General features: G+C 43.2%; 2 protein-coding genes across 3 annotated transcripts in view; both read left to right on the forward strand.

The window, feature by feature from the left end:
• The first annotated feature begins 8309 nt into the window (after positions 1-8309).
• On the forward strand, positions 8310-20079 carry PCMTD2 (protein-L-isoaspartate (D-aspartate) O-methyltransferase domain containing 2). Its single transcript, XM_057366102.1, has 6 exons — positions 8310-8625; positions 10994-11322; positions 12591-12693; positions 14447-14618; positions 15445-15568; positions 17087-20079. Exons 2-6 carry the CDS (start codon positions 11016-11018, stop codon positions 17467-17469), a joined length of 1089 nt encoding a protein of 362 aa, XP_057222085.1. The 5' UTR covers positions 8310-8625; positions 10994-11015; the 3' UTR covers positions 17470-20079.
• A 3405-nt stretch (positions 20080-23484) lies between these two features.
• Positions 23485-26520, forward strand: part of LOC130573586 (peroxidasin homolog) — a 43427-nt gene continuing 40391 nt past the window's right edge. The window contains exons 1-2 of one of the 2 annotated variants that reach the window (XM_057366099.1): positions 23485-23674; positions 23891-24122. In XM_057366099.1, the coding sequence (XP_057222082.1) occupies positions 23959-24122 (164 nt within the window). In that variant the 5' untranslated portion in view covers positions 23485-23674; positions 23891-23958. Of the gene's footprint in view, positions 23675-23718; positions 24123-26520 lie in introns of those variants that run through there. The other variant, XM_057366100.1, reaches the window with a different exon arrangement.

Here is a 26520-nt window from a genome sequence, read left to right on the forward strand (position 1 = left end):
TGTTCAAAGCCAGGCTGGACGGGGCTTGGAGCAAACTGGTCCAGTGGAAGGTGACCCTGCCCATGGCAGGGAGCTGGAATGAGGTGATCCTTAAGGTCCCTTCCACCCCAAACCATTCTAGGATTTCATGATCTTGTGGCTTCGTGCTCCAACAGGTGTCATGTGAGCAGAGGAGATGCCATTGGAGTGGTACAGGATGTCAGCCAGACACAGAGATGGACACTTCTCCCTCCTGGATTTCCAAAAAAAAAATATAAAATTCACAAAACTGATCTCTCTCTCAAATGCCTGGAGACGGCTGCTTTCTGTCAACAAGATTTGCTCAGTTGCATCAATCCGACTGTGATGATCACAGATTGTCCTCCTGCAAGACTGGAACCTTTTCTCTGGTACGAGTTTGTGTTTTGAAACTGAGGCAATGAAAAGAATTTTTCTGATCTCTGTGTTGGAAACATAATTTCTAAAGTTGCCGAAATTCAGTTTTGCTCTGCTGTAGCAGAGGTGAAATAAGGTAAATCATGTTAAGGCCATTTGGAGCTGAGTGAATTGGATCAAATGGGAATTTCAGGCAGGTTCATCACCAAGAAATTCAATTGTCTGATTAACTGAACTGAACTCCTCTGTCTGTCCCTGCACGGAAGCACAAGCACTGCTGGGTTACAGCAGAAGGAGGTGGCTGTACCACAGGCACAGTGAAGGGCAGAGTAAAACACAGCCAAAAGGTAAGAACTGTGGTCAGAAAAACTTAGCAAAGATTGGGTAGAAGAATTTCCTACAGCCTGTCCTTGAGTGTGTACATGGCCATGGGTGTTGATTGGAATTTTTTTCTGCCTTCATTGAATGTCTGCAAGGTGTCTTGGGGCAGGAAAACTGGCAGAGGCTTAGGACAAGCTTAGGATCCCTCAGCCAGTGTTCCCAAATGCCTGAGAACAAACACCCCCAGAAACGAGAACTGCTGGAGATGGAGCCCAGCTTGCCCAGGAGCCCCAAGGACAAAGTCTCTTTGAGATTTTGCCAGACATCACTTGAAGTTGACTGGATTTTGTCCCTTTCTCAAAGGAGGAAAAACAATCGGRCTCACATTCACCTCACCGGCTGGCACGCTGTTTTCCTGAAGGGCACATAATTGTTTTATGGGGGTTTCGCTCGACTTTGCAGCTCTGAGCAGCTCCTTGTGCCAATATTTGATTATGATGATCGAGCTAATAGGCGCGCTCGCCTGTCCTTCCTTAACGAATTGGCTGAGCTGGATAATGGAGCGCTCAGATTTGTGCTAAATTGCAGCTCAGGGAGCCATCGCTGGGAGATGTTATCTTCTCGGAACTGGCGTCCTTTATCGCAGGGAAGGGAATTGAATTGGTTTAAGATGGTACACTGTCAGTTTATAGGTGTGCTTAGGAGAGCTCTTAAGCCTCCTCCAACGGGGTGTAGGGTGAGAGAGGAATGTCAGRGCAGAGTGGGGCTTTGGCTTCAAGGATTCCAGGGAAAAGATACTCGTCAGCATATTGYTGTTTCTAAACAGTGGATAAACCATTGAAAGTGGGAGTCATTTGGCCTCACCRATGTTGCTGTTAATTGTAAAACCATGACAGCCTGCCTTCATTTCTATGACTGCAGTGCTCTTTTGTTTAAATGTGTCATTTTGGGACTATCTGTGATGACCCAAAGAAATATGAGCCATGAAGGGGTGGAATGAGGAGATAGGATCTGCCTGAGCTCCCCCAGAAGGATCTGTCCACACTAAGATGCCCTCACAGCATCCTGCCCACCAGCACATCCTTGCTGAAGCCAGAATATGCCAAACCTCTTCCTTGCCTCTTCCTTACTCCCAACATTCCCAAAGTGCACCTACACTGAAGCAATGGCCAAATGGTTTGGGCTCAAACAGGGGCTAACCCAGCTTTTGCACTGCAGGGGAGTTGCTTTTGATAAGCCAAGTCTAAGATCAAAGATCAGCTCCTCAGGTTTTGCCATTTGTTAGAGGACTCCTTCTCAGGCTCCAATAACATTTAATAATCCAGCCTAACCATGCTAAGGCTGTTTAGCAATTAAAYAACATAAATCCAGAAGCTAGATTAATAAACAGTCTGGTCTGTCTAGAGCAGTCTACAGGGTGGAGAGATAAAACTATAAAACATTTATTACCAGCTTGGGGATGAAGTCATTAATTTAATAACTACCCATTGCTTTGCTCCTTACAGTTGTTAGCAGTCTGAAGGTTGCAGAAGATTAGGTGGGAAACTTACTGCTTCCCTGCTGAGTGGAGCCTTTCCCATGAAAGCCAGGGCCCAGCTCCCATCTGTCACCCCATTACGTTCYGAGGTGGTGAATATATTACTGTGCYGCTTTCCGAAATAAAACAAAACAAAATTTCTGCTGGCCACATGGCAACCCTCCGCAGGATTTAATGAGGACACTGCCCTTTGTGCATGAGGCCACTTCCAACAGCTGTAGAGATGAAGGCAGGGGGATCTTTGTCCACACTCACGATGTGGCTCCCACAGCAGTGCAGGTGCCTTTGGGGACCAAAGCTTTGGCTGTATCTTGTCCTGAGAGGTCGGGAGCACTGTCTGAGCCTCCCTCATCAAGGATTTCTCAGTGGGTCTTCACGTTTTCAGGAGAGGGAACAAGGGTATTAGTTGGGTCCCTGCTGTGATCTGATATTGGGGAGCATCCAGGACTTAGATCCACGCATCCTCTTTGCAGTGATTACGGCTGGAGTCCCCTGATGAGTGCAATCCCCTGATGACAACTACAATTTGCAGTGATGCTGCAGCAAAAGTCATGGGGGGAGAGAGAAGGAGGGTGGCCACACATCTTGGAGTGTTTTGTCATCGGTTTCATCCAGGGACAGCAAAGAGGTGCCATCTGAGGGAGTGGGGTTTGAGCAGGAGCAGCGTGGAATGTGGGACATGTGCTCCCCACCAACTCCTGCTGATGAGAGGTGAAACCCTTCTAATCCTCCCTCTCGACTGCACTGACAGCAAAGGTGATCAAATCCCCTAAATAATTTAATTGAACCGTTAGCCTGTCTTGTAAAATAAACAAACTAAAAATGGGCATGGCCTGGTTTTGGCTTCTGAGGCTCCCACAAAGGAGATTTTTGCATGAGGTTTGTGGGCAGCTCAAAACAGACAGGTACAAACCTGGATCTCCAGGGGCTGCAGATGGGAAGCTCTGGGTAGATGGATCAACTGTGATATCCTGGCCAAGACTTTGAACCATGTTTTAATGACATCACGCTGTGCTTTAGCACAGACAGAGTGAGATTTTAGGGGTACTTTYAGCAGGAGAAGGAAAGAGAGAAAATTCTTGTGGATCTCTACAGACCCGCGAGATATTTCTACTGTCATCCAAAAAGTAACAAATGTTTCTGCAGAGCATTCACCTCAATTTTTCTGTCACAGCAGACTAATTTGGAACTGTCAGCACAAGCATCTTTGTCCTGACCATCCTGTACTCCAGTACACATCCAGCACAGGCAGGGCTAACTGCAGAGGCTCTACTCCCCTATCATGTCATCACATTCCCCTTTCATTTCTCTTATCAATKCTGCCATTCCGCTCCATTCCTTATTCCCAACCCTTATCACAATGAGCCAAAAAAGTGCAGAACATCAGTCAGGAGGGAAAAAAAAAAGAACAGGTGAAATTCTGATTTTGTCAGCTAAAATAGTTTCCAGATGAGCTCTGCCCACAAAGAAGCTGAATCTTGGTGATTTAGTTGCCAAATTTTACATTTGCTCCCTCTTCCCCATCTCTCCTCTCAGCTGTGAGCTCAAAGTGGAGTCCTGACACTGCAAAGTGTTAATAGAATTAGTCTCCTGCTACAAACTGTTCACTGGGGCTTGTTAGCTCAATTGTTGATGCTAAATTCTTATCAGCAGAGCCACCTAAAAGAGCATTAATCAAGAAAGGCTGAACTCCCTGCCTGGGTCACAGAAATTTAATTAAACCCCAAGTAAAACTGGAAAATCATTTTGAAAAGAGAAGAGATGAATGCAAAATGTTTTTCATCATTTGACTTTGCATCTTCACAGTTCAAACCCTCAGCCGTGATTTCAAGGAGARTTTTGCCACAGCAGAGGCTGAGGGAAACACAGACAAGACTTTCCTCAGTGCCTCCTGTAATAAAAGGTCCTGATKCTCATAAAGGGTAAATTAAATATGGAAAACCACAGATTAAGATCTGTCAAGGACCTGTACCCACAACAGAAAAGGAGCAAAATGCAAGTCCAAGTAACACAGTGATCTCCTTGAGTGAGGTTCTGTTATGGTTAAGGTTGTGGTATGATTATTAATTTATGGCTTTGCATCTATTTTCCATTTGCTCTGCAGAAAGTCTCATGCATTAAACCATTTATTTGGTAGATGTAGAGAAATATCAGTATTGGTACGACTTTGTGTGGGATATTGTGTGCAGTTCTGGGAMCTCTCTTTGGAAAAAGGAAAGATTAATTTATCCTTGAACAGGTGCGGAGAAGGACTGGCAGAGTGATTAGCAGAACTGAGAGCCTATCTTAGGAGATGAGATTAAAAGAGCTTGGCTTGTTTAGCCTAGAAAAACAAAGGTTAAGAGGGGATATGATTACTTTTCATAAATACATTCAGGGTGGGAAGAAGGGGAATGATTTATCTTAGAGGATAATACGGGTGGGAGATCAAATAAGGCACATCTTGGCCAGGAATAAATTTCTATTGGAAATCTGAAGATGTTTTCCTTTTGCTGGAGGAGAGAGGTTTTGGAAAGGCCTCCCAAGAAAGATGGATGAACCCTCAAGGTCTTTGAGGGAACAAATGTGGCTGGCTCAGACTGACAGGTGAGTCTGCAGGTAGGACATGCTGCAGGCACAGCAGGAAAGTGTGATATGGCTGCCACCATCTGATTCCATTTTTATTATTTATAAATCCATAAAAATCCACCGATTTTATTTAATCCATTAATCACTTGAAAGATCCGGGGGATGGTTTTCTTCCTCCGTCAATACGAAAATCTTGATTTCTGAGATTTTTATTTGGCAGTCTCTGCATAAACCATGGCAGATGGGGCACAACGAGGCAGCAGAGGGACAGGACACAGAGCTGGGCTCACTGGTGCTCCTGGCAGCACCAAGGAAAGGTGAAACACCTCTCTGCTCCACATCCCCACTGCCAGGGCTCTGTGGTGACACCTTCCCCCATCTCCTGGCTGCCTTCCTCCCATGACACRCTKAAGTGAGATGAATCCAGGCCTTCASGAGTCCTTTTTCCATGTGGCACTGGTTATGCACGGTGCAATCCAGTGGAAATCAAGACATATGTTCTTCCTCTTGCTTCAGCAGTTATTCACAGAGCCCTGAGATGAAGTGAAGCAAGAGGACACACACAGAAACACACACACACACACACAGAGACACAAATATATGTATATATCTATACTTATATATATACATATATATTTCTATATATTTTTTTTCTTTGCATGGGCAGGAGTATCCCAAGTGATTCGCTGTCAGTGTGTTAATATTCATTCCAGTGTAAATGCATATGTCTGCATGTATTTGCATATATGCACATGTGTGCATATGCATATATAGAATATTTGCATTTGAAAGTGGTACAGAGCCAAACTGACCACAGAAAAGGCAACAAAGCATATTTTACAAAATGAAAAAAAAAAACCAAAAAACGAAAAACAGTGAAAATAAACCCTTGTGATTTAATGCTCCCCCAGCTCTTAATTTATGTGAGTCCTCCTGTCACTCACTAATTACCCCGTTGACTTAAGCAACCATCTGTATTGCCAGGCTRTAGGTCAGCTCAGTCTGCTGGGCCCTGCCTTGGGGGCTAAAATGCATTTTTACTGTTTGATCTTCCAAACAAATAAAAACATTTTAACTCATCACTGCTACGAACTCAGACGTTAACTCAAGCTGACTATTGTTTCAGAAACATTTATTAAAAAGAAATTAAAAAAAAAAAAAAAAAGAAGGAAGAAGCTGCAAAACACGGGGAAATAAAAACAAGGAAAAGCAAGAAAAACCTTGACTTCAACTCGGCCTTGTGAAAATGCTCAGCCTCAGCAATTATCGCAGCTAATGAAGGATGGAGACTGATTCTCCCCGGTAAAAYTGTGGTTGCTGAGAGCAGGGACTCGTGCCTGTGCCAGCCCAGGAGAAGATGCTGAGATTCCCCCTSTGAACCCCGCRGCAATGCCTGAACTGCTGGGGACAYCTTGTGGTGCACGGCTGAGAGCGAAACGCTGGCATTTAATGCCACTAAATCCTGCTTTCCCAATCCTACTCTGCTTTTCCCACTGCCAGGAGATGCTGGGGCTCTCCAAACCGAGGGCAGCTGCTAAGAAATCCCCCAGGGAGCTGTAAGGAGTAAAGGAAGGTCATTGTAAAGAGCAGAGAAAGAAGGAGCACAAAGAACCAGCAGCTGGAGACCTGTGGAATCATGAAATACCAAATGGTTCAGGTTTTTTCCTAAATGTGGGGATTTTTGCAATATTTTCTGGCAATTTTTGGTATCCTTCATAGCTGGTGAAAACACCCAGAGGTGTTTTCAGCAATATTCCAGTGGCATTCTCAAAGAAAAAGCTGCCAGGGGAGGAAAACCAGTGGGAAGCTGGGGATGAGGCCCAGGCACAGTTTGGTACGAGGGATTTGGGCCACAGAGCAATTTTGAGCAGCAGAGATGTGCAGGGTTAGAGTGCAGAAAACAGCCTGTCCCTTGGGGGTGACGGTGTCCTTTCAGCTGCTCTCTGTCCGTGTTTGGCTCCTGACACATTTGGGGTGCAGGCAATGGGGTGGGGATGTGCAGTGGGTAAAATCCTCCCTGTGTGTTTCTCCYTGGTTAATCCAGCAAACAGAGGCTGATCTGTCTCACTGATCAGCACAGTTTAAGGCTGGAAGGAATCATGAGTACACTCTGGAGGTATTTGGTAATCCCTGAAACACTCAAGCTCCTTCTGGGCTTCTTGAGAACTCGCTGCTGCCAGAAAAAAAGCACAAGCAGTGCTCTCCTCTACCCCAGAGAGCTCTCTACTGACAGCACAGATGCTTTAGCAATAACTGCAATTTTTATTTATTTTTTTTTCTTTACCCAGCTTTTATTTTAACAATTTTTGCACCGAACAAAAAAAAGAAAAAAAAAACCAACTGCTATTTTTCAAGCGATTCCAGCAGCGAGGGGAGCAGATGCTGAATGGAACCACACGTGCAAGGAGTTTGTGTGTCCTGCGTCTGCAGTTTCCAGCGCGTTGCCATTATCCCTGAGCGTTCTCCGTATGAAAGATGAGGAGAGCGCAATCACCACGGCCTGTTTTCGGTTGAATCAGCAAGGAGGAGTTTCAGAGCTGGCTCTCCAYGAATAATCCCATTCTCCCAGGCAGCTGTCTTCTGCAAAATGAAAGTGCAGACATCTACAGTATTACCCCTGCGCCTGTTTGCAGAGTCTGCTGTTATCAMGTTAATGAAGGGAGCTGAGATAATCACCTTAAAGCATAAATAAATCTCTGATGCTGATTCACTTTCTCCTATTTGAGTCTCATTTACCAGGGTAATTCTTATTTTTTTTTTTCCTGCTGTAGGCTTGTTGTGTCTGCCAAGGCAGCTTTTTATTTTTCACAATTTATCTCCAGACAACTTGAATCACAAGGCCTCTTGTCTTGTTGTCGTTTTTCCTTCTCATTTTGCAGTTCTATATGCAAGGCCAGTCCAGACAATTTTATCTAATCTGCAGCCTCAGCCATTGCTGAGTGCACCACTCACACATGAAAACAAACACACACTTTTAAAGGATAATTTCTCTCAGTCTTAGACAGTGACAGGAGATGCCTTTTCCCTGTGCCACTGAAGGAGCTCACATGTGTGGGTAAAATTTAAATTACTGGCCTAACACACAGTTATGGGACAGGGATCCCTCATGACATGAATGGCARGTCAGATATTGAGAAGTCCACAATATTCCATGTTTCCTTCAATCCCCAGCCCCTGGAATCAGGTGAATTTTCATCTCTTCAAACCTGGCATTTACCATTGAAGAACAAAAATAAAATCAAGACTAATCCAACCACCTGACTAATTAGGTGTTCATCGGCTCAAAATGAAGAATATCAACCACTTCCCGCAGCAATTTTTTTAAAAAAATTTATTTTACGAGTTCTCATGATTTTTTTCCCAAGCCTGATGTTTCCAGGAGCCGCGCTATGGGACAGATGGTACAGTCCTGCCCCCCGCGCCGGCTCKGAGTGGTACGGCCCACACAGCGCCCCCCGCCGGGCAGCAGTGGTGTGCTCCCTTCCCCCCCCTGCCCGCGGCGGTGGTGCGCTCCGCGCCTGCGCAGTGCCGCGGGCCGGCGCTCAGCTGGGCAGTGTTTACAGCCCGAGCGCGCCGGCCTGGGCTGCGCCGAGACAAGCCAAAAGGAGACGAGTGAAACCGAACCGAACCGAAACGGGCCGAAGCTAACGGAGCCGAGCCGAGCCCAACCGAACCGAACCGAACTGAACTGAAGCAAGACAAGCCTAGCCGAACGGAGCCGAACCGAATCGAACGTTGCCGAACGGAGACGAACCGAATTGAACCTAGCCGAACGGAGCCGAACCGAATCGAACCTAGCCGAACGGAGCCGAGGCACCGTTGAGGTACCGCTTTTTTCTTAAATCACTGAATAACCTCCCCTGTGCTGCTCCCGCTGCTGTGTCCGAGCAGGGATTTTCCCGGTGATTTGCTGGGGGTGAGGAGCTGCATTTCTGTGCCCTGGGTATTGTTATGAGCCCTCCCCCGAGCGTCGGCCCGTCGTGGTGTGTCTGGGCAGSAGTCGCTCCAGTTGCAGTGTTTTGTTTCAGGCGTCTGAGGCGGCTCCTCCCGCCGGGCTGGGTGGTTGGTTTGTGTTCTGRTTTGTTTTTCTGGCAGAGGAAGATGGCAACGAGAGGATGTTTCAACACTCTGATGTCTCTTGTTGTGGGCAGCCACCCCAGTTTTTGCGTGTGAACTTTGCCCCTGCTCATATTTGGGGAAATCTCTGTTTTGCCTTAGAAATGAGGAAAATGCACTTTGGGTTTGCTGTGGAGGGAGAGGATTTTGTTTTGAAAAGCTTAATAAAAATAAGCCCTACTTAAGAGTCTTGATTCCCATATCCCACAAAGTTGAACAAATATGTACAATTACATGAAATTTTAATGTCAGGAGTTCTGAGTTCTGCCTGTAAAACATGCACTTTAATGGAATTAAGTTAATGTCCAGTAAAAGGGATGATTTTAGCAGTGACTGACACCTGCCACAGCGTGGATATTCCTTGATCCTATTATGAAAATGTTTCAGCCAGCAGTTTTTGTTGTTGTTCCCCATGGTGTAGAACATGGAAGAGCACTTGTTGTCCATGGAGCTGAGCTAAAACCAGGTCAGACCAGTTGTCCCAGTGGGGCTTGCGTACATCAGCAGGAATTTGTTGGGGATCCAAAGTGGAGCACTTTTAAAGGCACAACTTCTTATTCTTGCYTTAAATCTAAGAATGTAGATTTATTTCTTTAATAATGAAAAGACTGGAAGAAAGAAGGAAGCCTGAGAGCAAAAAGAAATAAAAGAAAATCTAGGGAACCAAGACCCTTGGTGAAGAGAGTATTTTAATGTGGAATGTTAAATAAAAGACCCAAGATGCAGCCCTGTGTTGCAAATGCCATGAGGTTTTGTGTATATGAGAAAGGGGGGAGAAAATAATTGGTAGATTAACCCACCTGAGCCTTCAGCCTYATGTGTTCCCACAGTGAAGTAATAAAACACAGCCATTTTTTTGTAGAGAAAATCTAGGAGTAACTGTAGAAAGGGGAGGGTTGGCATTTTATTTCAAGTTTTATTAATAGTATCGAATTGGATTGATGTGTTTGAGACACGAATGGATTAAAAACTGGCTCCGGTTCCCTGCCTAAGTATATCCTGTTTTGTGKGCCTCTACAGGTAATCAGAACGGTGTGTTATTTGAACAACTGTGAAATTTCCTTGGAGTCCTGTAGCTTTGCTTTGTTTCCTCTGAAAATGAAAGTGTRTAATTTGCTCTTGCTGAATGTAACAAACAAACCCCAACMATTTCGYTGTAGGCAGATCTTCTGATCCCAASAATGAACTCCAAAGCTGCTGCTTCGTGGTTATTATTGTGAGCAGGGAAAGGCATTGTAAATAAACACGTTTGAAAAATTGTGTTGTGCTTTCTGGAGAGGATTTTTTTTCCTTAAGAGGAGAAAAAAAGCAGGTTAATTTTGTTTGATAAGTTGTGTATCCTCCCCCTGTACCTTTTCCTTTAAAACCTGTAGGCTGCAATAGGAATTCTCTCTGGAGCTGCTGTCTGTGTCATTAAGTGCTTTACTAATGGTGGTGGCTCAGGCTCTGCAGATGAGCTGTGTGAAAGTGCATTTGCTAAAAYGCATTTGCCAAAGTAAGCAAGGTTGAGAGGTCACAGTTTTGTTGGGATTTTTGAGCCCTGTGCAGTCAACATCCCACTGCACGTTTAAAGGAGATGTAATTTGAGATTTTTCTGGATTTGCTGCCTGTGTCTTAGTCTCTTCAGTTACCATTGATGCTGTTAGAGGTAGAAAGTCTGTGTGTGACAAGAATTCTGACAGACAGGCCAAACTTGCACTGTTGGTTGGGCWTGCAGTGAAAAATGACCCATAAGCACAGGAGCTGGAATAATCCTTTATATAAAAGGATTCAGTRGAAAAGCTGATGTGCTGGTAAAATGGTGGGAGGGTTTGAAGACAGGCCTTGCACGCTGAAATTGCCTATTGTGATTTTTTTTTCCCCACTGGAGTCAGGTACTGGATGCTAGGCTTGCTTCAGTTTGTTTTCCATTTTTAGGATGGGGGACAGGAGCCCTGGGGTGAGGTTCTTCTGAAGCTCGTGGCCCTTGGAATAAGTAAAGGCTTCTCTCAAAGTACTTAATGTACAGCAGCATAATTGAGTGCTGGAATGCATGTTCTGTACCTCACCTTGCTTTGTTATTTTTTTTACTTTTAGTGTTTCTAGGAGGCTGCTGAAGATGGGAGGCGCAGTGAGTGCGGGAGAAGATAACGACGAATTAATCGATAACCTGAAGGAGGCCCAGTACATCAGGACAGAGCTGGTGGAACAGGCATTTCGAGCCATTGATCGGGCAGATTACTACCTGGAAGAGTTCAAAGACAATGCCTACAAGGACTTGGCATGGAAGCATGGAAATATTCATCTCTCAGCACCGTGCATTTACTCAGAGGTGATGGAAGCTTTGGACCTGCAACCAGGGCTGTCRTTTCTGAACCTTGGCAGTGGCACTGGTTATCTGAGTTCCATGGTTGGACTCATTCTGGGTAAATACCTTTTTGGTCATGTTAACTGTTTGTGTTAGAGCATTAAAAACAGGTTTTGAAATCGGGGATGAGGCATTCCTCCACTAATGGAGCTGAAAGGTAGCTGGGAAAGTAAAGAATGCATTAATCAAGCTCAGCAACTTATCAGTAACCTCACAACCTTCTCTCTGGAACTGGATGGGATCCAGATCTCTGTGGCAGATCWGAACAGGCATCAATGTAGTTCAAGAGGTGGCTGTAGGGGATTCCTGCAGGACTGGGCACAAACCTGGGTTTGTTTCCCCTTAAGCAAATCCCAGGTCAGGATCAGGAGAACAGTGTTGAAACTGGGATTAAACATGTCCACAAAAAGCTGTGACTGCACCTGCTCTATGCCTGGTTGGTGTTCACACTATCCTGTCTAGTCTGAGATATGTTTGAGATTCACTTTTGACTCCTAGCTCCCCAACACACAGATGGGAATATTCTCTGGAGAACACTGTAGTGCAGCAGAACTGATTTTGTGACCACATCTGCAGTGGCACAAAGCAAATCATCCAAGTGTAATTGGACAATTTAAATTCCCCCTGCAGKGTTTCAGTCAGAGTTGTGCTGCCAGGATAGGTAGCAAATGGCTATAGGGTACTTCAGTTTTATGGGGTGTCAGGAATTTTAACTGCCTGGGATGTTTATTCTCAGGGTAAAGTCTCACTCCCATCTCCCATTTGTGATTTTCTCCTAGGTTTGTTGRCATTACATACCAATATGTAACTCCAGGGCTTTTATATTATTCTTCCAAAAGTTACCTTCTCAATTCTGAATAAAACGCATGAGTGCTGAAAACGTCTATATTTTCCAGCAGTTTGTTTTTGCCTTTAGTTGAGATACAGTGTATGATGACTGTTCCTGATAAATTTTAGGGATTTTTAGCATATCAGCAAGGGGGTATAAAAATACATGTACTAAAACATGYGGGCTATTGGAATTCTTTTCCAGGTGGTCACTTTAATAGCAGTGGCATCAGTGTTTCCCTCCTATAGAGAAGTTTCCTGTRTAGTTAAGAGCAAATGGTTCAGAATCAATTGTGCAAAAGAGGCTCATTTGCTGCCAGAAATTGCAGGTATAGGGTTGCAGTTCCCATTGTASCAGTGAGAGAGCTGACCCTACACAAACACCGACTCTCTGACTCTCATGGAACAATCTGCTGGAGGAAGGAACCCAAAGTGAGTTAATCCTGCTGGATTTTGTGTTGTTGCCTGTTGCCATTCCCTGGTGTTCTGTGCTTGCAGGTCCCTTTGGTGTGAACCACGGTGTGGAGCTTCACTCTGACGTGATCGAGTACGCGAAGCAGAAATTGGACTTTTTCATTAAAACAAGCGACAGCTTTGACAAGTAAGAATGCAAAATGCCTGTTGGGATTAATTTTGTGCTTTTGGCTTTACTCAGGGCAGTTTCTGCTCCCATGTGGCTCCTCTGGATTCAGGGTAATCTGAGGATTCAGGCTCCTTAGGCTTGCTGAGCTGCAGTGTGTGACCTTCAAAGCCTGTGTGTGTCGTGGGGGAGTTTCAGAAATGTTTGCTGTGTTTTTAATAGCTGTGCTGATGTTGCAGGGCTTAGAGGGAGCTGAAGAAGTTTGTTTATTTTTAAATACACTTGCAGTAGCAGTTTAAAACTTGCAAATAGCAATACTTCGTTATGCTTGTGATCTGAGAGCCTGCATGGTGATGAGAGTATGAATTGGTTTTTGTGGTGGCCTAATATGTTTTATCTGAGAAGAAGAAAAATGGCATTTTAAAATATTAAGGTAGTTTTATGATGATTAAGTTGGTACTAAAACTGCCTGAGATTTGATTTATGTTCTTCCTTAGACCCTCCATTCTGCTGCTGTCACAAGTAATAATTTCCCAGCCAGATAACCATTGCCAATAGTAACCTCAGCAATAAAAGTTGTGTCTGTCACATTTTTGGATCCATTTCACAGTTTGTTCAAACGGTGAAGTAAGGCATCTGTGAATACCTTATATCCTCCTCTCCTGGGAGGAAGAAAATTAAAATCATGACACACAAGATTTTAGGCTATTCAGCCTTTTGCTATTCCTGCTGCCCTGGGAAGCTACTGAGGAGGGGGTTGTATTTTCCTCATGTTGGCAGCACACTGAAAGTTTCTGGTGTGGATGRTGCTCAACAGGGTTTTTTTCTGTCACGTTGCTATTGTTTGAGTAGGTGTTTTAAGGAAGACTTTTTTCTCTCTCCAGACAAATATAGCAAAAGCGAGCTGAATTCAGAAATCAACATGCCTGGAAAATTGGCATTGCTGAGTGATGTCTGCTCCTGGAACAGCTTGTGCAGGAACTGTTCTCTGGCTGCTCTGAATGTCCAGCACTCTTTGCAAACCCAGAAAGCTCCAGGAAGTGTTTAGGAATAAATAGGTGCTATATTGAGCTGCCACTCAAGATACCACTAAAAGAATGGATGTGTTGAACAGCTTCTRTCAAAATCAGCTTTTATTTGTAGGGCTTAAAACTTAGCAAGTGTTGGAGCTTGTAAGAAAACCAGAAGTGTCAGAGAATCGCTCATTGTACCTTTAAACTGAGTCAGAAATGCTGAAGGGAAAACCCCTTTTTTATGAAGGGTGAAATCACAGTTCTTTGAAGCTGATGGCAAAGCTTCCATTGGCTTCAGCACAGCTTATTTCTGTAGCATCAGGTGGTAATTCCCCACATTTGAAAACCAGTTGAAAGCTTTTGAAAATGCAAAAATRAACCCAGGTGCAGTCCTTAAAAGACTTTGACACTTGGAAGCCCAGGTCTAATATTTGTATTTGCATATTATAACTGAGTCAGCATCAGATGACTAAAAGTGGCTYGTTCTGAAGAGTTACCTGCAGCTCAAGTATGAAATTATGCATCCTTATCCTTGCGAGATTTTAGTCCATGAATTCTGACCACATTGTTCTGTGATTTTGAGACTTCTAGCTGTGCTCTGTTACAATAATGTCTGGAATAGATGGTCTTTGATGGAAAAATCCTATTAAACTGGGTTTTTTTCAAGTGTTTCTCATGGTTCGATTTTTCYGGAATTGTGAAAATAATTTATTTGATAAATTAGAGTATTCTTGTTTAATACAAGTCTTTTTCACTTTCAGATTTGAATTTTGTGAGCCATCCTTTGTCACTGGCAATTGCTTAGAGATTTCTCCAGACTGCACTCAGTATGACCGTGTTTACTGTGGTGCTGGAGTCCAGAAAGAGCATGAGGACTACATGAAGAACCTCTTGAAAGTTGGAGGAATTCTTGTCATGCCTCTAGAGGAGAAGGTTGAGTGCCTTTTTACTCATATTTCAGTTGATTTTAATTCTGGTCTTGATTTAGTCAGTAGCTGTTCCTTTATCTTGCCCTTGTTGCAGGCTGAGGAGAGAATTGAGTGCACCAGTTTTTGCTATGAGTGGARACCAAACTCTGCAGTTTCATAATAATATATAAGAAATTTGTAGTTCTGCAGTGTTTCCTATATTTCAATCTGTTGTTAGTTGCAGTTTTACTTTCACACTGCAGAAAATGCAAGCAAGGCTTTGTTTAATTATATAATTTAGTGTTTTGCTTAATGACAAAACCCAACATTTTGCACCCTGATTGGCTTGTGAAAAAGCATGCAGGATGTCAGTGGATTCTTTTTAGTAAAAAGTAGGTTAAGTGCCTGACCTTTTACCTCTGTCAGGGAACTCGAGAGGACCAGGGTGCAGGGTTTCTTCCCAGTAAGAGGCTGTGCAGTGGGTTAGTGAAGGAGATTTGATCTGCAGACCTTTTCAGGAGTGATGGTTCATGGTGACTCGTGAGTTTTATTAGAGGTCACACACAGCCGCTCTGGTCCAGACTGGAAGAGGATCTGGGCTAGCAGAGTGACCCAAATTACCAGTGCCCATGCTCTGCTGCAGCAGATGAAGTTACTTGGAACTAATCCTGCAAGGAGTTCTCAATTTTTTTTTCCAAAAAAACCGCTATTGTTTCTCCTTATCACTTTTTAATGTTGTGTCTTCAAGTACTTCAACTTGTTCAGGCAGAAAAGTAATTTGTTCATTTTGTTTTTTGTTCAAAAATCTCACTGTAGTTCCCACAATGGACAATAATCTTGTTTTGCTTTAGTTGACTAAGATAACCCGGACTGGTCCTTCTGCCTTTGAGACGAAGAAGATTCTTGCTGTTTCTTTTGCTCCTTTGATTCAGCCAAACCACGCAGATTCAGGAAAATCAAGGCTTGTTCACTTGCGTGAGTACAGACATTCCTGAGCATGGGGGAGGTTCCTGCTGCTGCTTGGCTAGGAGCTGTAACATCCCTGGGAATCCTTTMAAGGAAAATGACTCCAAGTGCTTCCTTTTTTTTGAACAGTTGTCTGTCTTGTGCAAGAATTGCAGTTGCATAAAATAGATTTTAGTCTCACAGTCTCACTGGGTTGGAAGGGACCTTAAAGATCATCTAATTCCAATTGTCCTGATGTGGACTGGGACTGCTTTCACTGGGCTATCATTTTAAACACAAATAATTTTTTGTGAAGTTGTACGTGAACTTTGCAGATGTTTGGTCCATGTTTTTGCACATTCTGTTTCAATCCTGAATGATTGAATCCTTTCATGRTTCTCAGGCACTGTGCCACAGGGAGGGGGGGGGATACATTAGTTCACAGGTACTGCTTGTGTATCTGCAAAGACTCTCACCCCCAGCAATCCAGATTTATCCTTTACCTGGAATGCTTGAAGGATACAAGTTGTGCAGTTCTTGGTTAGCTGTTTGAAATGAAGGTTGTATCAGTGGCCCCAATCTTTAGATTAAGACCTGAGTGTCAAGAGGCCTCTTAAGAACACATGAAGACAGAGGTACTTTCATAAAGAGATTAGTCAGGCTTCGGTCTTAACCTGGAAAGGTGTCTGCAGGACAGAGAGGAGTTCAGGAAATAGTCCATAGCATGCTAGAAAGTCCAATAATTACATGTTTCAGCATGATCTTGCCTCATAGTGAGACCTGCACATAAATTACATGTAATTATTTTCTGCTTCCTTTRTTCAGGTCTCAGGAAAGCTCACTTGTTAGCAGTGGACAGGGACTTTTTGTGTCAGTTTTAATTCATTTTAGTTCATGGATGTGTGTGCATCAATACRTTTTTTTTWAATTTTTTCTTCATTTCTGGGCTGGCAGCAAATAAGTGCAGAAGACAGAATGATCTTCCAAACCATTAATGTGGGAGGTATTTTAATACAGTAACTTATTGTAATGTTTCTATAATTACTTCTACAAAATGGTTTCCAGCCTGTCTTCACCCACTAAGTCTGAAGCAGTTGTTGAGGAGCATAAATAGCACTTGTGTTTTATAAGTGCAGAACTTGGCAAAGCTGCATAAACGTACAATAGAAAAATTATTTTATGGAAGAGTTCAGTAGGCTTCAGGTTTAGTTATCTACCACAGGAAAATACCTTATTCTAAGCCATTAAACAGTCACAGCTCCTATCACTAAGTCTGCATTCATACAATCTTTAAGATGTGTATCTTAAAATAATTGAGAACTTGAAATCTAAGTAGGAAACTTTTTAATGAGAGAAATGCRCAATTAAATTTTGTTTGGAAAGTTGCAATGCAGTTTATCCGAGTTGACAGGAGCTGAATAGAGCTGTTTGTGTAATCCCAGCAGGGAATTCAAATGGCCTGATTTAATCTGAGCAAACAGAACTTTTCCTGGGAGTGCTTTCGGGGSAGTTTCTCCATCTCTGCTCACGGGTTTCGTTTGGTTGCAGCCCCCGTGGCCGTTCGCAGCCTGCAGGACCTGGCTCGCATYGCCATCCGAGGCACCATCAAGAAAATCATCCACCAGGAAGCCATGAGCAAAACGGGCAAYGGGCTGAAGAACCCGCCCCGCTTCAAGCGGAGGCGCGTGCGGCGCCGGCGCATGGAGACCATCGTGTTCCTGGACAAGGAGGTGTTYGCCAGCCGCATCTCCAACCCCTCAGATGACAACAACAACAGCGACGACATCGACGACGAGAGGCCAGAGGAGGAGGAGACCAAACCTTCTGAACTAAAGCCAGACCCTCCCGTAAACTTTTTGAGAGAAAAGGTCTTGAGCCTGCCTTTGCCCGATCCCTTGAAGTATTACTTGCTTTATTACAGGGAAAAGTAGTTTTCCCTCTAGAAAGTGAGAAGTAGGCAGAGAATAAAGTATTCCTTAGGGCTTGACAAACGTGTCCCACTTGCTTGCCTGCGAATGTGACACCCAAGGCAGTAGGCTGGCTGGGGAATGTGGCTGCTGTAMACTTTGACATTATAGCTTTTTTGAGTTCCTTCTTTCTTCTCACTYGTGTGCTATAGTTTTATCCTACAGCAGGGATTCCTTAGGAAGCAAGTTGGTGAAGTGTTCAGCTGTTTATGGAAAGGAGGATTTAATTCCCTGGAAACTAACTGCAGGAGATGTTCTAAAAATCTCATGGCTGCTCTACCGAATATCAGTTCTGAAAATCTCCTAAGCAGTTCCCCAAAGATCTTTCCTGTCCATGCTCTCTCCCACTAAGYCTGCCATGTGTTTGCCATGGTGTGTGTTTAATGGAGGATGAAGATTATTAAGTTAAAACCTGACCTGGCAAATCTTGTTTCTTCCAGTAATCTGAAAAAGCACAACTTTTACAGAAWGGAAAGAATTTGGCATTACCCTTGTGGCATCCAGATTTTGAATGAGACGGAAAGCATCAGCTCCCCTTTGGTTGGTCTGTTTTGCTTTTAAACAATATATAATTTTTCAGTAAAAAGTGTTTTACAAAATGCTGGTTTTCTGAAAGGAAAACGCCTGTTTCAATGAACGAGTTGTTGGGGGTTTTGTGGTTTTTCTTTTTTTAAAGCAATGGAGGCAAGTGAGAAATTGCAAAGCTGTTTAGCTTTGGCAGGATGCAAGGGTAGTCATGGTTGGGACTTTTGCCTCTAGAAATGTTTACAGAGTAATTCTATGTGGGGAAAAAGGTAGAGAAGAGCTGCAGTGAAAAATGTGAATGCAGAACCTGTGGCTTTTACTGTTGTGTGAGATAATTCAGATCATCAGCCGAACAGGGTGAGGTGCAGAGCACCAGCCTGAGCAGTAAATCAGCCAAATAAAGTTTTGTGGTGGATCTGCAGAACCTGAAAACAGTCTAGAAAGCCAAATTAGTGCAATTCTTAGGTGTTCTTCTGTGTGTGCCCCTGCTGTGGCAAGGTGGCCAGAATACAACTTGTGCACAAGTGTTCCACAGTGGAATGCAGTTGCTTGGCTTGGTAGGTGATTTTGTTCCTGCAGCAAAGAAGTAGAAATTTCAACAGGCTCATATGGAAGGACTTGACACTCCGTGGTTCTCTGGATATGAGCTGTAATTTTTATTCCTGAGTCTTTCTGTCATTGTGATAGAAGGAAGTGCCATGGAATCATAGAATTACAGCWTGATCTGGGTTGGAAGGGACCTTAAAGACCATCTCATTCCACTCCTCTTCCATGGGCAGGGGTACCTTCCACTAGGCCAGGTTGCTCCCAGCCACATCCAGCCTGGCCTTGAGCAGTTCCRGGAATGGGGAGTYCACAATGTCTATGGATGATAAAATACCATGTTTAGAAGAGGTTTACTTTAGCCTGTTTGAAAAATCTATCTTAACTGGTAAAGGCTGGGAAGAAATCCTGGAGTTTGTGTTGTGAAATACTCCTAAAGCTGGGGGTGGTGAAAGGCTCTCTCTCAGTAGGTAGTGAAGCCGTGTTAAGGCATTGCCCCATCAGAAGCACTTAAGTTGGTGTCACTTTGATATATTTTGATTTTTTTAATGTGTGCTGTCTCCTAATTTTCTGAGGAGGGATGAGTGAAGACTGTTGCCAAATGGTCCTGAGTTGCACAAYTTGCTTCATGAAAATAGTTTCAAAGTTCTGTGTAGCTTTGAAAATAAATGAATAACTTACATGTCTAAGCCTGAAGTGGAGAACTTTTCCTTGCTTAACAGGATTTTTGTGCATCTTTCAGAATATTGTCTGATATTCCTGTATCCTGTGGCTGTTGACACATAACACAGTCATGGGCTGGGTTTTGCCTCCKGTTTCCTGTCTCCACTTCTAGTCTAAATGGTATGCCAGGTTATTCTTGCTCCCTTGGATTTTGTTTTCTTTGTTTGCAGTGGGGCAGTTSTGTGGCCACTGAGCTGATGGTTTCCTGTAAAGGTGCATGTCCCCATCGTGTAATTGTGGCAACTCATGTGAATTTCTTTCTACAAATGAAAGTCCTGAATATGGTGATGAATAGAGGCTTAATGGAATCTCTGTGTCTTTATTCTCAGTGCTTCCCTACAGGCTGTGGCCTCTTATTTGTGGGAAAATTCTTAAGAGGTGTCATGCCAGGTATGTGCCTTTCTGGATTGTGGCACAATTTCCACACCCCTCCATAGTACAGGGTGCCTCCTGCTTTTGGCTACCAGGTTATTCTTCAGTTTAATCACAACACTTTTAAAGCAGTTCCTTCAAAAATTCCGTTAAACTTCAGGTTCCTGTTGATAAGCCTTGCAGAGATTCTGTTAAAGCTGACCAGTTGAAGGAGGATTATCTTTTATTTATCCCTTGTTTGATTTTTATCCCCATCCCAGCCCCAGTTGTAAAAGGTATTTTATCAGATTTTTCACCAGATTTGCCTTTTTTATTACATTTGCTAGATTTTTGTAGCTTTCTATAAGATGCATAAATACTGCTATTTTTTCCTGGATWAGGTTGAATAAATAAATATATATATACTGGAAACTTATGTTCTGGGTTGTCAAATTGTCCCCTTGTCCAAAAAAACCTACAGATCTAAACACAGAGTAGAATTTTTATGTATAATATAACTGTGAAATAGTATTGCTTATAGCCTGTAAATAAAGGGGAATTGTAAATACATTTTCCCTGTGCACAAGCACTTGCACTGTAGTTTTGTAGGCATTTCTAAGAGGGATTGGAGCAGAACTGAGTTTGTATGGATCTGTGAGCTTTTTAGGAATTGTACCTGCTTTGTTTCCTTTTGTCTTCTAAGTAGTTGTCACTTTTTTTTTTGTATGTGACTCCTTTTAGGTTTTGATCTGGCAGTGAATTTGCAAAAAGAACTGATCTTCAAGCTGCTTTAGTCATGAGTGTGTAAGCTGAAAAATCTCTGTATAGAAACTAGAGTTAAATTGCCCTGAGGCATGCAGAAGTGTTATGCAATTTAAACTTTATTAATAAATGTTTCTGTATCAATAAATTCAGTAAAGACTTTTTAGCCTTCTTACCATGGCTTTGCATCATGTTGTGATTAGATCACTTTGTAGGCAAGTGCTTATTTCCATAATTAAAGGTCAAGGCGTTGGAACAAAAAAACAATAACATGGTGCAGGTGCATAATTTTAGATTAACTCCTTAGAATGTGATATCTTAAAGCTGCCCAGCTGATGAGTTCCAAACCTTGAAGCAATGCAGTTATGCAGGATGATTTTTGGGATCAGCACACACAGAACTGATTTAGATTTAATGTGTCAGAGGGGTTAAAGAGTGAACTCACTTCCCTGGCAGTTAGACCTGTAAACAACAGATACCCAAAGGTGGTTTAGGCCATTTCTATACTTCAAGAGTTGTTTAAACCAAATGTGTCAGGGGTTTGTTCTGTGCATTCTGAAGTGCAGCTCCCCTCTTGTCCCCTGGGCTCTGAGTGTTTAATTAATGCAGATTTTTAAGAGCTGCTGTTGAAGGCTTTTGTTTCTCCAGTACTGAGAGAAATATTTTGGTTTCAGCTATAGTAGGAATCTGATCATAATAGCAAATACAGCTGCTGTTAATTAAATGAGTCTGTTAACCTTTATTCCATAGGATAATTGCCTGTCTGTGTGTTTCTTCCTGTCATCTGTGTGTATGATAAATGTCGTATTCCCAGCTATAACAGGAGATYAGTTCAACGTTAATGTTTTCCTTCATGTGATGCTTGCTGAAAGAAAATMCTTTTCTGCTTTGGAAAGCCATGGATGTGTCATACAAACGGCATTGAGGAAATTAAATTTGTCAGATGATGTTTATGTTCACTTCATTGTAAAAATGTACAACATCACAGTTTCCTGCGGTGTAGAGAGGGAATGGCCCCCTGAAGGAAATCTTTCTACTAAAGGAAAAGGGACAGAAGTGAGAGTTTAAAAAAGGGTAAAGGGGGATAAAAAACCCTTGAGGGAACCCCCCCGAACTTTGTTTTCTGCAATGTGGAAAGCCTGTGTAGCAGAGGCTGGAAGTGCCGGAGCATGGGACACAAGAGTTAACATCATTCCTGGTGGTCAGGAGATAAGTTTTGGTTCTTGCTTAGAGCTGCACTCCTTTTTTTAATAATTTGTCATGTTGGTGGAAAACAAGATAAATTAATGTGAGAGTAAGGGGCCTGGGATTGCTGGTGTTCCAAAACTCTCACCCACATCCCATTTGTCATGRGGGGAGATAAGCCAGGCAGGACAGACATGGTGAAGTTCAAGTGAATATCTGTTTCTCAGTCAAAGTGTGGGTTGCAGAACTTGCCTTTTTGCACTGAAATGACTCCCTGTGCTCTGTTCAATCTGCTGACTTGGCTCCAGATCCCATTCCTATAAAGTAGTGGGCAAATACCCCTCAATCCTTCCCGAAGCTGCTCCCCCACACCGCAGCCGGGTTTTGAAATGCAATTCCACAGACAGGACTGATTCCACAGAAATGGGACTGAGGCCTGGCCCCAATCCTCTTTGAAATACAAAGAAACCTGGAAGGGGTTTTTTTGTGGGTTTTTTTTTTTTTGCAGGGGGTTTAGGGCTCTAAAGTTTAGAGTTTATGCACCGCAGAGGCAGAAAACAAAAGCCTCGTATTTGCAAAGATGTGCCAGAGAAAGCGATGGCTCCAAACTACTGACGCATAGTTTGAAGAGAGCATTTTTGTTTATTTTCCCAGCTTTTCAGAACAGCTCCTACCAGCTGTGCTGCCCTGTCCCTGCAGAGTCCAGCTTTGGAAGGAGATGATGTGGGGAGCAATCAGGCTGCAAGAGCAGAGAACTTCAGCAGGAAGATTTTCACGTAATGCGTGTTGATTCGTGCATATAGAGAACGTGATTCCAATGCACTTAATGCCTCAAAAGTGGAATTAAAAASGGTCATATTCACCCAGATCAGCGTGATCTCAGCTGACAGTTGTATGAAGATGATAATTTGGATTTTTACATGCCGTTTTTGTGAGGCATTGTTGGGCTGGGTTGGATTGSGTGGCCGCTAGAGGACACTCTGCYCAAAACCATGAGTTCAGTGAATTTCTTTAGATTTCCAAGTGATGTCAGGGCAAACAGCACATTGCCTGRGGATTAACGGCAGAAAGCTTGCAGTATAATTTTCTTTCATATCTGGAAAAAAAAGAAAACCCAACAACCACCTTTTACCTACTATGGCATGAAATTTTAGGTGAAACCCCAAACCTAATGCTCTCCCAAATGCTATAGTGACAGTTTCTGAACCAGGAAGGTTTAAATGTCACTCTTGTCTGCTTTGTCACATTAATTATTTTGCAGTGTGCAGTACAAAGTAGATGTGCAGGTTGGTGGGAAGCTTTCATTTGATCTTCCAGCTTATGTGGGATGGTGCCATGTTAGAAATTCCACAAGTCCCTTTATATCCTAATGCCTCCCTCATGCCCAACCCACACATTTAGGATCTTGTGTAGTAACCTGAAACCTAAAGATAGCCTGGTTTCACTGCAGCTTCTTTATGAAGGTGATTAATTCATCTGAAAAAAAAATCCTGCCTTTCGCATCTAAATTTTATCATTCAGTATGGAGAAACAAATGGAGGACTGCATTTCCTCCAGTTCAAACACAGTTGGTTTCATTGTTTGTTTACCTCAGTTGCCTTGAATTTTTCAAAAATTCTGACATTTTTCCAGACAATATCCTTGTGGAGAGAAATTACACTTGGTCAAAGGTCCTTGAAACGAATCAGCTTTTACTCTGCCTAAGAAACTTTGCAGATTCCAGGGTGGAGTTTTGTCTTTATGTGCAGGTTATTTATCTCTGTGAGTGATCTCTATTTTAAAATCCCTTATCTGTACCGTTCCACACCCACATCAGTGGTTAGAGGCATATTTTTGCACGATGTTGTAACTACATGTGATAAGAGACAGCCTCCATCCTAAAARTCTTACAGCACAATGCATTTGACAGGCTGCTAGATAACGCTCTTCAGTTTGCAGAGTGTCTAAGGCAAAAAATCTGACATTAAAACCTTGGCCCTGGATCTTTTGCATCCCAGCTGAGCCCTGGAAGCCTGGGGTCATTTTTTGGTTGCTCTCCAAGAAGGTGCACTGCGCTTTCAGACAGATGCCCGAGGAGAAGGTGAGGAGTTAACTTGCTGCTTAAAAGAAGCAACAAGGCGGGAATAGATCAGAATGGAGGAGTTTGTATTTCAGCGCCACAATTAGAGAGGGGTGGGGACAGTGTGATCTCCAGTGATGTACAGAATGGCAGAGAGAGGGTGGGCGGTTGGACTGTCAAACTGCCTTAATTTAATTGCAAACACATGCTGATGAGTCCCCTCCTCCTGGACCTCAGGGCTGGGAAACTTTTTTTGTCAGCTCCCTGCAGCTCAGAATTGAGGCAAATACACTCCAGCAAACACCATGCTGATCAAACCCTCAGCTCTTGGAGGCTTTTTGTATTTTCTCCTCCTGCCTGGTTTCTCCTGCTCCTGCCCCAGCCGCTGCCTGTGCTTCAGGACTACAGTGAGATGCATGCATCTGATGTTGGAAACCATCCCCGAGATCCCGCCCCAGACAAACGTTCTGTGAGTAACCACTTCATTTTCCTGCCTTTCTTACCTGCATGGTCTTCAGAAAGAAGGGACAAAAAAAAAAAGCCAAGGCCAAAGGCATACTTTTATCCTTTTTTCCTGCAGAATTGTCTGCCTCAAGAACTGTTTCATGCTTTTAAAACATGAAACAGAAACTGCGTCTTCTGGCACCGGTTAATTGCTAATGGGACAATCAAGGGAATAGAAAAAGTTAATGAGAATAATTCCAGGGCAAGCACTGAAAGGCAGTTTTGGAGAATCAAAGGTCAAAAAATGTTAAACTGAGCTCATGGAAAGAAACACAGTTTGCATTTTAGAAGGCTTTGTATATGGGTATAAGAGAGAGAGGAAACAGAGCAGCTCATGCTTTAGTCTCCAGTGACACAAACACTTCCCTAATATATACAACACCATTTCAGTACTAGATTTTTAAGTACTGTTTTTCCACTTTCTATTTGAACTGTTTAACCTGAACTTTAGGCTTATTTGGAAAGCAACAATTGTGGTAACTCACAGATTCCTTGAGAAATAAGAAGGTGAGGGAGCTGGTGGCTGGGTCCATTCAAACAGGAAAGGTGGAGGAAATGGACCTGTAATGCTTGGAGGCTCCTAAAGAGCTCTTATTGATTGGTGCAGAAGAATCACTGCCCTGTGATTCTAAACTAATCCTATATTTGAAGATGGCTTTAAGTTACAGTGGCATGTGACAAAATCCTTCTGTTCGTGCTRCTCTTATCTGATCCCTTCTCTTGGAAAACTTTCTTTGTAAGAGTTGGAAAGAATCGTCAAAAATTAATCTTCATACTCATCTTCCTTAAACTGCTGCCAGTTGCAAAACTTTTCCAACATGAGTTGGAGCAGCTTTTCCCTGTGCTTGTAMCAAACTCAATTTAATCTCAGCTAGCACATCCATACCAGCATTTGTCCCATAAACATCTCACTGATATTGCTGCTGCACTTTCTGTGCTGGCAGCCTGAGGAACGTGGTGTGGGCAGGATGCTGGTGWTGGATTGTTGCCATCCAGGTCTGCTTTGGTGGATGGAGACCACCGAGGTTCTTGCATTAGTGGCCCACAGGATAATATCCACACTTGCTACAGCTGCCAAAGCTTTCTCACTGTTGGAGTGGTTATTTTCAGTGTCACTGCTCAATATTTGCTCACTAGGCAGTGGTGATGTGCTCTTACAGCATCTTGCAGCATCTGACTCTTCACGTCGTCACCAGCCTTTTCCTCCACCTTATTCCCCTGCATCTTGAAATATTAAAATATTTAAAATACCCTGACACGGATTTTAGCAAAGTAACTTGTTTCTCCTTGTTTGAACAGATTTTATTGAGGAAAAGGTTTGTTCCATTGGCTGAACTGAGGTATTTCTGAGATCATTGAAGCTTAATTCCTGTTCCCTGTTTGAAATGAGGCAACGTTTGCTGTCACAATGGAGCCTGAGTGTGTTTCTGCCAGAGTTCCTTTGAGTGCAGGGGGAGGGAAGTTTACTGTGTCACCAACTCTTTTCCAGCTCTGGAATGGTGTGTTTCCGAGCTCCCTCTGGCAGCAGCACACTTCATTCTCTGCACAACCTTGAATGGGAAACTGGGTTTTAAAACATTAAAGAAATAGTATAGGTGTGAGATATAAAAAATGTGATATTGCAAAGGAAGATGACTCTTCACAGACCAGTACTTTTTAAAGTGATTTATCCATTTTACACTCTTTGACTACTCTCTGCATAATTTTAAGCAAACCACATATTGGTGATCGAGATCCTCATAGACCTAAAAGACAAATGAGCCTGGTGAGTGCTCTCTGTTGGCAGATCATGGGCCTTTGTGTGGCAAGGAAAAATCCTGACTTTCTGCTATCTTGAAGATCTAATGTAGACAAATACATTTCCCAGCCAGCATCCCATTGTAGCTTACAAATAGCATTTGAATAATCAAATTTCTTTTGAGTTGTGGAAGATCAAGGAATGCTTCTTAACCAAGCCCTGACTCCTCCAGTTTTTTGGCATGTTAGTGTTTCTCCTGGGAGAACCCTTGTGTCAGACTGAACGTTGGGAGTTATAGCAAGAATAGTCTTGGTCACAGAATTATTCTGAGCAGAAAATGTGGGATTGGGATATTTTCCACACTTAATCTTTGGCGTGAACAGGACTGAGTCTGTGACTGCAGCTCCRAACAGYGATCCCAGGCTCCAGCTCAGTCCCTTGAAGAACAGCTGCAGTTTCCAGATGGAGTTTGCTTTGAAGTTGGGAGTTTGGGACTTTCTGACCTTKGWGACTCCATGCCACCCTCTCTAAGAATCCTGGAAGAGCAGGGAAGTCTCCTAGCTGGCACAGGCAGTGCTTCACCRTTGGCAGATGGCCCCTGGGGCTGCAGCCAGCTGGCGGCACT

Source organism: Malurus melanocephalus, unplaced genomic scaffold, assembly GCF_030028575.1.
Source record: "Malurus melanocephalus ecotype Western Australia unplaced genomic scaffold, MMel_1.1 scaffold_59, whole genome shotgun sequence".
Classification (NCBI taxonomy): Eukaryota; Metazoa; Chordata; class Aves; order Passeriformes; family Maluridae; genus Malurus; species Malurus melanocephalus.